The sequence below is a fragment of the Myodes glareolus genome, chromosome 5, assembly GCF_982192425.1.
Source record: "Myodes glareolus chromosome 5, mMyoGla1.1, whole genome shotgun sequence".
In the NCBI taxonomy this organism is placed as follows: Eukaryota; Metazoa; Chordata; class Mammalia; order Rodentia; family Cricetidae; genus Myodes; species Myodes glareolus.
Genome location: NC_142030.1, coordinates 15,325,175 through 15,337,328, shown reverse-complemented (window position 1 = coordinate 15,337,328; position 12,154 = coordinate 15,325,175). Strand labels below are relative to the sequence as shown.

The 12,154-nt window shown below is 37.2% G+C and overlaps 1 protein-coding gene and 1 pseudogene across 13 annotated transcripts in view; one reads left to right on the top strand and one right to left on the bottom strand.

The window, feature by feature from the left end:
- The window catches only part of Cdc42bpa (CDC42 binding protein kinase alpha), a 222,115-nt gene that overhangs the window by 94,359 nt on the left and 115,602 nt on the right, over positions 1-12,154 (top strand). For all 13 annotated transcript variants that reach the window (XR_015001239.2, XM_085687629.2, XM_085687631.2 and 10 more), the window contains exon 5: positions 10,878-11,026. Coding sequence is in view for 12 of the 13 variants with exons in the window: in XM_085687629.2 (XP_085543755.1) it covers positions 10,878-11,026 (149 nt within the window). In the remaining variant the exon portion in view is untranslated. The remainder of the gene's footprint in view (positions 1-10,877; positions 11,027-12,154) is intronic.
- On the bottom strand, positions 4,052-4,343 carry LOC125402001 (protein transport protein Sec61 subunit gamma pseudogene; annotated as a pseudogene).

The window sequence follows — 12,154 nt, the reverse complement described above, 5'->3', positions numbered from 1 at the left end:
CCTGAGGTAGGTTGACTCCCAGTTTCCTGAGAAACCGCCACACTGATTTCCAAAGTGGCTGCACAAGTTTGCATTTCCACCAACAATGGATGAGTGTTCCCCTTACTCCACATCCTCTCCAGCATAGGCTCTCATTGGTGTTTTTGATGTTAGCTATTCTGACAGGTGTAAGATGGTATCTCAAAGTTGTTTTGATTTGCATTTCCCTGATCGCTAAGGAGGTTGAGCATGACCTTAAGTGCCTTTTGGCCATTTGAACTTCTTCTGTTGAGAATTCTCTGTTCAGTACCCCTTTTTTTAAATTAGGTTAATTAGAGTCTTAGTGTCTAGTTTCTTGAGTTCTTTGTATATTTGGGAGATGAGACCTTTGTCTGATGAGGGATTGGTGAAGATCTTCTCCCAGTCAGAAGGTAGCCTTTTTGTCTTAATGACAGTGTCCTTTGCTTTACAGAAGCTTCTTAGTTTAAAGAGGTCCCATTTATTCATTGTTTCTCTTATTGTCTGTGCTACTAGGGTTCTACCTAGGAAGTAGTCTCCTGTGCCCATGTCTTGTAGACAACTTCCCACTTTCTCTTCTATCAGGTTCAGTGTGGCCAGATTAATATTGAGGTCTTTAATCCATTTGGACTTGAGTTTTGTTCATGGTGATAGATATGGATCTATTTTCATTCTTCTACAGGTTGACATCCAGTTGTGCCAGCACCATTTGTTAAAGACGCTTACTTTCTTCCATTGTATACTTTTAGCTCCCTTGTTTAAAATCAGGTGTTCATAGGTTTGTGGGTTAATATCCGGGTCTTCTATTCGATTCCATAGGTCGACTTCTCTGTTTTTATGCCAATACCAAGTTGTTTTCAATTCTGTAGCTCTGTAATAGAGTTTTAAGTCAGGGATGGTAATGCCTCCGGAAGTACTTTTATTGTATAAGATTGTTTTGGCTATCCTGGGTTTTTTGTTTTTCTATATAAACTTGATTATTGTTCTCTCAAGGTCCGTGAAGAATTTTGATGGGATTTTGATGGGGATTGCATTGAATCTATAGATTGCTTTTGGTAGAATTGCCATTTTTACTATGTTGATCCTCCCAATCCAAGAGTAAGGGAGATTCTTCCATTTTCTGGTATCTTCTTCGATTTCTTTCTCCAAAGACTTAAAGTTGTTGTCAAATGGGTCTTTCACTTCCTTGGTTAGAGTTACCCCAAGATATTTTTTGCTTTTTGTGGCTATCGTGAAAGGTGATGCTTCTCTGATTTCCCTCTTTGCCTCTTTATCCTTTGTGTATAGGAGGCCAACTGATTTTTTGGAGTTGATCTTGTATCCTGCCATATTACTAAAGGTGTTTATCAGCTGTGGGAGTTGTTTGGTACAGTTTTTGGTGTTGCTTATGTACACTATCATATCATCTGCAAATAACGAAAGTTTAACTTCTTCCTTTCCAATTCGAATCCCCTTAATCCCCTTATGTTGTCTTATTGCTATTGCTAGAACTTCAAGCACTATATTGAAGAGGTATGGAGAGAGTGGACAGCCTTGTCGTGTTCCTGATTTTAGTGGAAATAAATATAAAATTTGCTCTGGAGTGATATTTTGTGTATGTTTTAACAAATAAAGCTGCCAGAAGATCAGAGTGCAGATCTAAGCCACTGAAGGCCAGGAAGTGGTGTCACACACCTTTAATCTCAGTACTTGGGAGACAGGGGCATAGGTATCTCTGTTAGGTCAAGGCTATATTGAGCTACACAAGATTTAACCTGTCTAAAAGGGAAACAGAGCTCACACAAAGGTGATCCCAGCACTTGCGATCACATATTTTAATCCCAGCACTAGGGAGGTGGATATGGGAGTGATATGGCTGGATAGAGAGAGGAATATAAGGCAGAAGGAGACAGGAGTGCATTCCAGTCTGAGGTTTGGTGGAGACAGATGCAGTTTAGAGATGCAGTCTGAGGACAGTATTGCCCCTTCAGTCTGAGCATTGTTAGAAGTAAAATAACCCTCTAGTGGCTGACCAGTTTGCTTCTCTGATCTTCAGCATTAATCCTTATGAATCTGGGTTTTATTATTAAGACCAATTAGAATTTGTGCTACAGTGCTCAAGTGGCAAATTTTAATTTTTTGAATTATTTTATGTGTGTAGATGTTTTGCCTAGATTTATGTTTATGCACCACTTGTGTGCCTTCTACCTCTGGAGTTTCGAAGAGGGCATCCAGTCCTTTGGAACTGCAGTTATGGGCAGTCATGAGTCCCTAGTGTGTGTGCTGGGAACAAAACTTGAGTCCTCTGCGAAAGCATCAAGTGCTCTTAATTGATGAACCATCTTGTCATCTCCTCAAATGCCAAATCTCAAAAAAAAAAAAATTGCCAATAAGTATTAAGATGAGAAAAATGTCTGATCTGCTTGTTACCATTGTGTCTTGTGAATTATTCAGGCTGATCTTCAGTCTTTGCATTAGACTTCAGGATAAACATTTCTTCTTCAGTGACTTTCTCTGAGAGAAGTAATCTGTGTATTATGAGTTATATTATTCATATTGAAGTAAAAGGAACAGTATTTGGAAGAGTATCAAAATGGAAATTCTTGTGATTTACAACAGGCAAAATTCAGAAATCTTAGTTATCATCACAGCCATTCTTTTAAGCATTTAAAAATTTTAGCAAATAAATGTGTGTAGCTGAATGATAACTACAGTGCTTAACATATACAAAGCCCTGGATTGCATTCCCTGCACCAGCCAAAACAAAAACAAAATCACCCATAAAACCGATTTTGACTTTTTCTAATTCCCATGTAGATTAGATCTATGTATGTCCCTTTTAGGGTCCTCATTGCTGTCTAGGTTCTCTGGGATTGTGATTTGTAGGCTAGTTTTCTTTGCTTTATGTTTAAAAACCACTTATGAGTGAGTACATGTGATAATTGTCTTTCTGGGTTACCTCACTCAAAGGATGTTTTCTAGCTCCATCCATTTGCCTGGGAAGCTGAAGCAGCTGCTTAGCAGTTAAGAGCTCTTGCTGTTCTTAAAAAAGACCTGAGTTCAGTTCCTACCACCTACATTGGGCAGCTCCTAACTGCCTGGAACTCCAGTTCCAGGGGATATATGCTGTTTTTTTTGACCTCCATGAGCACCTGAACACCTGGGGCTCACATACATAAAATCAAGGCATATGTACACTTATAAATGAATAAAATAATTCTTTAAAGGGTATTAGAAAACAGAACTGATTTTTTAAATTGTTCTTATTAAGCTATACATTTTTCCCACTATCCTTTTTTCTTCTCTCCCCTTCTACCCTGTCCCTGCCTACTATGCTCCCAGTTTACTCAAGAGATCTTGTCTTTCTCTTCTTCGTAAGTGGATCCATATATATCTTTCTCTTAGGGTCCACTTTGTTGTCTAGGTTCTCTGGGGTTGTGAATTGTAGATTGGTTTTTCATTACTTTATGTCTAATGTCCATTTATGAATGAATACAAACTATATTTGTCTTTCTGGTTCTGGGTTACCTCACTCCGTATTTTTTTTTCTAATTCCATCCATTTGCCTGCAAATTTTAGGATGTCATTATTTCTCATCGCTGAGTGGTATTACCACTTTTTCCTTATCCATTTTTCGGTTGAGGGGTATCTAGGTTCTTTCCAGTTCCTGGCTATTACATATAATGCTACTATGAACACAGTTGAACAAATGTCCTTGTGGTATGATTGAACATCCTTTGGGTATCTGCCCAAAAGTGGTGTTGCTGGGTCTTGAGGTAGATTGAGTCCTAATTTTCTGAGAAACTGCCATACTGATTTCTAAAGTGGTTGTACAAGTTTGCCCTCCCACAAGCGTTGGAGGAGTGTTCCCTTTACCCCACATCCTCTCCAGCATAAGCTGTCATCAGTGGTTTTGATCTTGGCAATTCTGACAGGTGTTAGATGGTATGTCAGAGTTGTTTTGCAAAAGTAAAACAATTTTTTTTTATCATGGGAAAAAGTGTTTATTTTGAAATTATTTTAGTTTAGAAATACAAAACCTCTTGGGGAGGGGAAAAAAGAAAAACACAAAGTATACAGGCAACTTTTTACTTCATAAGCTTCTCACACCCTCATTGCTCCTAGTTCCAGCGAAGCGGAAGCACTCAGCCACCCACAATAATGTTATTAATAGGGATATGGATCAGTTTCACAAAGAAGCCAATGAATCCCATAATAGCAAATCCTATGGCTGTGGCCATGGCAATCTTCTGGAATTCTTTTCTGTCGGGCTTGGTGCATCTTTTAACCAGCCAAATTGAGTCCTTTACGAACTGCCGACTTGGTTCAACAAACTGTATTACCTGATCCATGGCTGATTGCCGGACGGAGGCTTGAGGAGGATAAGACACGTAGCTTTGGAGAGGACTGAGCCCAACGGAACCGGAAGCTGAAAGTAAAACAATTTAAGGATTAGACAAATCTAGTTTTAGATACCAAAACAGAAATTGTATTAAATATATTTATTTTGCAAAGTAACTTTTAACTGTTCTTTTTTAAAGTAACCAAACATTTTTACTGTTATAAAACTCAAGAAATTTGTGGTGGATAATTTGGATTTTCAGTTTCAACTTTCCTAGATATTACTATATACATACTGTAAAAATATAGAGTTACATTGAGTGCCTTTTACGTGCTTAAGCAGAAGATGCACGATTTAATGCATACTACATTTCCTATTCATACAAATGTATGTATAGGAAATTTTTTCTTAAGAAAACTCATTATGTTCAAAGCTGCTACGTCAAACACTGACACATGAAATTCTTATGTCTGAATATTATGTATCAGTGGAATTTACCTCTTCTCATATGTTCTTATTCATCATTTCCTGTTTATTTTATGCTTGAGGAAAAATGGAAAATGTTGAAATTTTAATTTCTTGAGTTATAGTTTATTTATAAATTATTTTGAAATAGGATCTTATATATACAGGGCCAGACTTAATTTTACTGTGTGACTCAGACTGGTCTTTCATCCTTAATACTTTTGTCTTAGCCTCTTGCATGTTTGTAGTGGCTGTATTTTATATTTTCAGATGTTTTAGCATTGTTTCCTTATACTACTATGTAGGCTTGAACCTAGGGCCCTGTGGATGTTAGAGACTGACTTGTGGATGTTATAACTGTTGAGCTGTATCAGCAGCCACAAATATAGTTCTCAATGAGCCTTTAGCTTACTGCTTCCTTAAATAGTGCACTTTTTTGTGATAGGGTTTTGCTGTAAGTCTGGGCTAGCCTTTAATTGGTATGGGAGGTCCTTCTGTCTGTGTGTTGCTTTTATTAGATAATGAATAAAGAAACTGCTTTGGCAGTTGAGAGGACAGAACTTAGGTAGGTGGGGAAAACTGGACTGAATACTGGGAGAAGGAAGGGAGATGCCATAGAGCCACTGCCAGAAATAGATGTGCTGAAACTTTGCTGGTAGGCCACGACCTCGTGGTGATATACAGATTATTAGAAATGAGTTAAGATGTTAGAGTTAGCCAATAAGAAATTAGAGCTAATAGGCCAAGCAGTGTTTTAATTAATATGGTTTCTGTGTGATTATTTTGGGGCTGTGCATCCGGGAACCAACGAGTGTCCTCTTTACCACAAAGAATTTGTGATCCTCCTGTCTCAGCCTTCTCAGGGTGTTATTACAGGTATGTTCTACCACCCCTAGCTGAAATAATGGTTGTAATTGGGTTGCTCAGATGAGTAATGTTAGATCAAGTAACACTCTTCATTATTTATTTAGGCTGGCCTCTAGCCTGTTACATAGTCTGAATATTACATTGTACTTCTGATCCTCCTGCTTTTCTCTCATGAGTGCTGGAGTTATGATTTTGTGTCATCTTGCCCAGTTTGTGCAGTGTAGGGACAGAATCCAGGCCTTAGTGCATGCCAGACAAGCACTTTATTGACTGAGTTATATCCTCAGCTCCATAATTAAAGTTTTTATCCTGTGAAATGACTTTTCCAAAGCACTCTGGTGTACGTTGATGTGGAGGTAGTGTTGCTCTGACTTTCCCAAAGCATAGTTACACATGTGTCTTGATGCTGCTTTGTCTTTTATTTCCTGACATATTACTGCGATTGGGCATGTGATGCTTGGCTGATGGTGACTGTAAATTTCTGTTAATATTCTCGTCCTAATTTCATTGGATTGTTTGTCTTATAAACTGTTGGGAAGTGCTGTTCACTTAGAGGGTTATTCTCTTCCTTCCTCTATTTTAGAATTGTGGCACCTTGGTTTATGCTTATTTGAATGAGTTTAAAGAAAGTTTTATCATATTGGATGATATTTTTAGGGCAGTTCATGAGTATAAAACCTGTCCTCTGAGACACTTAATTTTACTGAGAAATTATTCAGAATGATAGAATAATATTGGCACAAATATAGGCAAACACAGCAAAGATAGTGCCCAGGAACAAATGTATTTTGCGATCTTCAAGTTTGATGAAGGCACATCTCAACTGGTTAAAAGAAAATTGTAGGTGAAGACTGCTTGTTTGTTTTCCAGCCACACAGACATCAATAATCACACAGAAACTATAGTAATTACGACACTGTTTGGCCAGTACCTTATGCATATTTCTAGCTAACTCTTACATCTTAAATTAACCCATTTCTATTAATCTGTGAATTGCCATGAGGCTGTGGCCTACTGGTAAGGTTCTGGCTGGTGCCTGACGCTTTCTCCCTCAGCAGCTACATAGCGTCTCCTTGACTTCTTCTACTCTCTCTCTATATATTTGTTCAGATTTCCCTCCTGGCTTTATTCTATTAAGCCATAAAAACAGCTTCTTTGTTAATCAATGGTAATAAAACATATCCACAGCATATTGAGAGGAATCCCATATCATCTCCCTTTTTCTGTCTAAATAAAAAGGAAGGTTTTAACTTTAACAAAATAAAATTACAATACAAAATAGTTACTGAGCAAGAATTACAGTTTCAGTATTTCTTTTGAGTCTAAAGTTTCATATTTAACTTATCCTTTGTCATAACTAAGCAAAATTGTAACTGTCTGTCCTCAACTCCACCAGAGACACCAGAAGGATATTACATTACCTAAGTAAACAGGAAGCGCATTGTAAGCAACTTCCAAACATCTAGAATTGACAGAGACATCTTACTTCCTGGACAGTCACCCAAAGTTCTTTTGTAATGTTGGGGCATCCATCTTCAGCCTACAGGCTCATAGTATCTGACAAACTTTTCTGTGAAGCAGGAAATTTGAAGATCTGTTCTTCCTTGTAATGGCAAAGTTAATCAGTTGCTTTTTTTCTATGTCCTGCAGAATGTCTGACAAATTCTTTCATGAAGTAGGAACCCTAAAGGACCATTTTACCTTCTTTTGGCAAGTTCCGCAGTAATTTTTCTGTATTTCCAGTTTACATAGCATACCATAAAGCAGTCCAGGCAAGAGCAATTTCTAGCCCAAATGGCTAGCAAACTCCATAAGCAGCTTGTTCGATGCCCATCATCCTCTTGAAGCTGATTGGTACCACCAGGAGATGTGTCTTATTGTCATGAAAAGTTCTAAGTTAACAAAACACTTTAAATGCCATATTCTGTATGTCTTTGAATGGTTTGAAGAATGTGAAATCTATCTTTGTATAGCTGGAAAACTTATTGAACATGACTACAAGTTTGACTATTCTAGATGACTACCTGTTAATCTATAATTTTTATTTATACATTATATTTTTAAATAAGCTACACAAACACAATACCATTAAAAAGAACAAAAATACATATACACAGTGTAGCAAATCGACCTTAAGTTTGTAACAATATACCAAAATCCATACCAATGTAAAATATTCATCTCTATATCATATCTTCTCTTCTTCCTTTTTTAGAACGATATTGACCATTTAACCATTTATAATCAACCCCTTTTAAATGAAAAACATCATTTATAAGCAATATTTGGGAATTTGGGAATAGTTTTTTTAGATTAGTTCCTGCTGGTTGGGAACACTGTTAAACAGGTCTTCTGTGGGGTGTCCTTTGTGCTTAGTTCCTCTCAGTCATCAGTCCTGAAGCTGTTGTGGATGTTGGACCGCCTAGGACATCACTTCAGGGCTCTTATTTGATCATACCATATTAGCCTGGAACGAATCCATGGGTTCTCATCTTCTGTGGAAACAAAAGAAGAACCTCTTTCCAAAGCAACGTATCCTTAGACTCAAATTTTGAAGTCAAGACACCTTTAGAATATATATTTTAGAAACCCCCACAATCAAATGTCTCTCTGTAGTCAAAAACTTCAAAGAAATCACAATAGTATACATAATTCAGACTCTGTATATTTTCCATCTTTACATGGATTTTAAAATTACTTTTATTCCTTTAATCTATGTCTGTCCGTACTTTTATATTACTTTTACTATCTTTTTAAAAACTTTAAAATTTTTTTTTAACTGTTCTCTCTCCCAAGCCTATTTACATGTTTTGAACACAATTGTGTCTCGTTTAGAGGTCTTTTATGTCTGAATCTGTCCTATTGTGTATCTGAAATCCTTTTCTGACAAGGAGAATTTTAAAATGGGAAGTAGTGTGGTCACAGTGGCCCTGGATGCTGGTTCCTTCAGTATTGTGGAGGTACCTTTACAGCCAGCTCTAGGACTACCGGGTAGGAGCTGTGCTCACCACCTCAACTCTGGGAAGCACCGTGGAGTACATAAACCCTTTTTTGTCTGAGTAAAAGCTAAATTTGCCCTGCAGTGCATTGCATGGCCTGGCAATATCTCTTGTTTATGGCATTGGGAATCTGCTATGCTTTCCTGCCTGTGCATGCCTAATTGACCTCATCTAGCTGCTTTTCCAGGCAGGGGTGCTGAGCAGCAGGCATGCTCTCAGCTACTTTCCTCCTAACCCCAGTTGGGCATACAAGGACCCAAAGTGGCTGGCAGGCCATGCGTGTTTGCTCCAGTCGTTCAGCTGAATTTTGTTGCAGCTTACAATAAAATAGTCCCACGCTAGCCCAGAATGGAGTATAATAATTTTTTTTTCTTACTTAGGGGTAGACTTACATAAAAAACCATGATCTGTGTAAACGGGGAACTGGAATAGAACCCAGCAGCCAAGGGAGCCATGCATGCTTTTTGTCTATATTTATAGTACATGAGACCACACCCAAAGTGGGCCAGTATCTTAAAGGTTATTAACTGAAGGAGTTCCCACAGCACCTCCCCCTTTTGTCTAAATAAGAGAGTTCCAATAGATTACTTACCAGCTCAGTTTAGATAATTAGAAAATAGACTTTATATCCTGACAAAAATAAGTTTTAGTCAAATAAGTGAACCAAATTCAAAAGTTGGATTCTTTTTTTCTGTTCCTATACTCCTGGCACTGGGGAATGAACTTGGTGCCTCATGCATGCTAGGTAAAGCTCTGCTATAAAACTATATCTCTAGATCTTTAAATAGTTTTTGAAGATTTCGATGATCTTGTTAAGTTCCTCAGACTTCCTTTGTCTTGTGATCCTCTTACCTCAGCTACTTCACTAGTGGGATTACTGATCCGGGTCACTACGTCTGGCTGAATTCTTTAAGAGCTTAAAGCAACCCCCTATATTTATTCCTGTCAGTATATTTATGATGCTCCAAAATTGATCATTAATTTGTGTGTCTGTGTAGAGTATAAATTCTCTGAAGGTATAGTCTTACTCTTTGGTTGTACCTTCATTGGATATGTATGATATCACCACACAGTAGCTCAGTCTTCTTATTAACTAATTCTTACATCTTACGGTAACCCATAATTCCTGTCTGTGTTAGCCATGTGGCTCAGTACCTTTTCCAGCCGTCAGCTCACATGTTACTTCTTCGGTGGTCTGGGCAGGAATGGCGGAGGGAGCTTCTGCTTCCCAGAATTCTACTTTTCTCATTGCATCACCTTTACTTCCTGTCTGGTTTTCCCGCCTATACTTCCTGCCTGGCCAATCAGCATTTATTTAAAATATGATTGACAGAATACAGACAATTCTCCCGCACCACCGGAGAGATGCTTAGTGGTTAAGAGCACCTGCTGCTTTTGCAGAGGACTTGTTTTTTGTTTCCAGCATTCACATGGTGGCTCACAACCACCTGTAACTCCAGCTCCAGGAGATCCAGCACCCTCATCTGATGTCCACAGAAACTAGGCACACTGTGATACAAAGACATATATGCAGACACTCATTTGTACTTAAAATAAAAGTAAGTAAATCTTCAGGAAAAAAATAAAATCATTGTAATATCAAGGTATGCCACGTGGTACATATTCATATGAACATGTATAAGTAATAAATATCTAAAAACAATCTAAAACATAGCAAAATATATAACATCATCTGCCATCTAATTCAGAGAGTCTGGTAAATATTCTCATATATACCCTTCTCCTTTTTTGGTACACACACACACACACACACACACACACACATATCTTGGTATGCTTTATGTATATTTGAGAAAAATCCATTCTGGAAGTGAGTGATACTGTTATTTTCTTGGCAAAGGACAAAAGCAACAGAAGTTGTAATCCTGTCTTTTATACTAAGCTTTAAAATTTTGTTTCATTGCTTATGAAATCTAGAACTCTTACTATTATTAATGATAATTATTTTATATACTTAAAGGTGAATTAACCACACAAGTAATTAACCTTCATAAGTATTCAGTAATATCAAGGTATGCCACACGGTACATATTCATAGGAACATGCATAAGTAATAAATATCTAAAAACAATCTAAAATATAGCAAAATATATAACATCATCTGTCATCTAATTCAACTAGTCCTAGTCCTAGTTGACCCTAGAATACAGTAAATATATTAATTTTTACCATAATATTTACTAAGTACATTTTATTTTTGTTCACAGTACCTGGTTATGGATTATTATGTTGGTGGGGATTTACTTACTCTGCTCAGCAAATTTGAAGATAGATTGCCTGAAGACATGGCTCGGTTTTACTTGGCTGAGATGGTGATAGCCATTGACTCAGTTCATCAGCTTCACTATGTGCACAGGTAAGTTAGCCAATCTGTAATTACACCTGGCTGTTATGATATTATATCTAGAAACAGTTCTGTTTCTGCCAAATTATTAATTATGGTCTTAGTTATACTTCATCTACAAATAATTTATTTTGAGATTGTTTTGAGGTTTTGTGTTTTTACTGTTACTATTTACCTGCATTACTGAACTCATGTGTCTGCTTGTATGTCCATGTACATAGATTTTATCTATATATGTCCACTTCTAGTCAGTGTTTTTGTGGAAAGCTTTGAACATATGCATGACTGAATTTCCATATAATGTTCTTCCCAAAAGGAGTATGCAAGAGTCAGTTTCCTTATAGCTGGTTCTTATACACTGATAGAATTCTAGGCCATAAATTATAGACTTGTTATATATTTTATTTTTCTCAAGAAAAGACTTGGGCTGGGGAAATAGCAAGAATGAGGCCCTGAGTTTGATTCCCATCACCATGTAAAATCAGGACTTGACAGCTTGTACCAACTAGGGTTAAGGAATAAAGATCCCTAGAAACAACTGTTGGCCAGAGAGTCTAGCCAAATTGATGAACTCAAGGTTCATTGAGAGACCTTATCTCAGAAAATAAGGTGCAGAGTGATTGAGGAAGACACCCTAAACTGACCTCTGACCTCATAGGCACATGTGCTCACATGTACACACTCATATATATGCACATACACAAGAAAAGACTTTAAAGAATTACACAGATACAAAAAGATTTTTTTTTTGTTTAAAAGACACGGATAGTTTAGTGTATGGTGTGATCTTATTATAAACTGACAGACAATTCATCACTTACGCTTTTTTCTATATGAGCTAGGCATGGTGGTATAAAACTGCAATTGTAGCACTTGAGAAGTAGAGGCAAGAAGATCTGGAGTTCAAGACCTGCTTTTGTTATGGAGTGTGTTAGAGGCCAGCCTGAGCTACACTGGACACTGTCTCAAACAAAACAACTAGACCTTGGTTTTTTTTCCCTATTAGTTGCATTATATATGTTACACACCATTTATTATTGGCTAAAAAGGCCTCTTTAGAAAATGATTTTTATATAGGATTTTTTTGAAAGAGTAATAAACTATTGAAGAACATTTAGTGGTTTAAAACAAAGTAGAAGA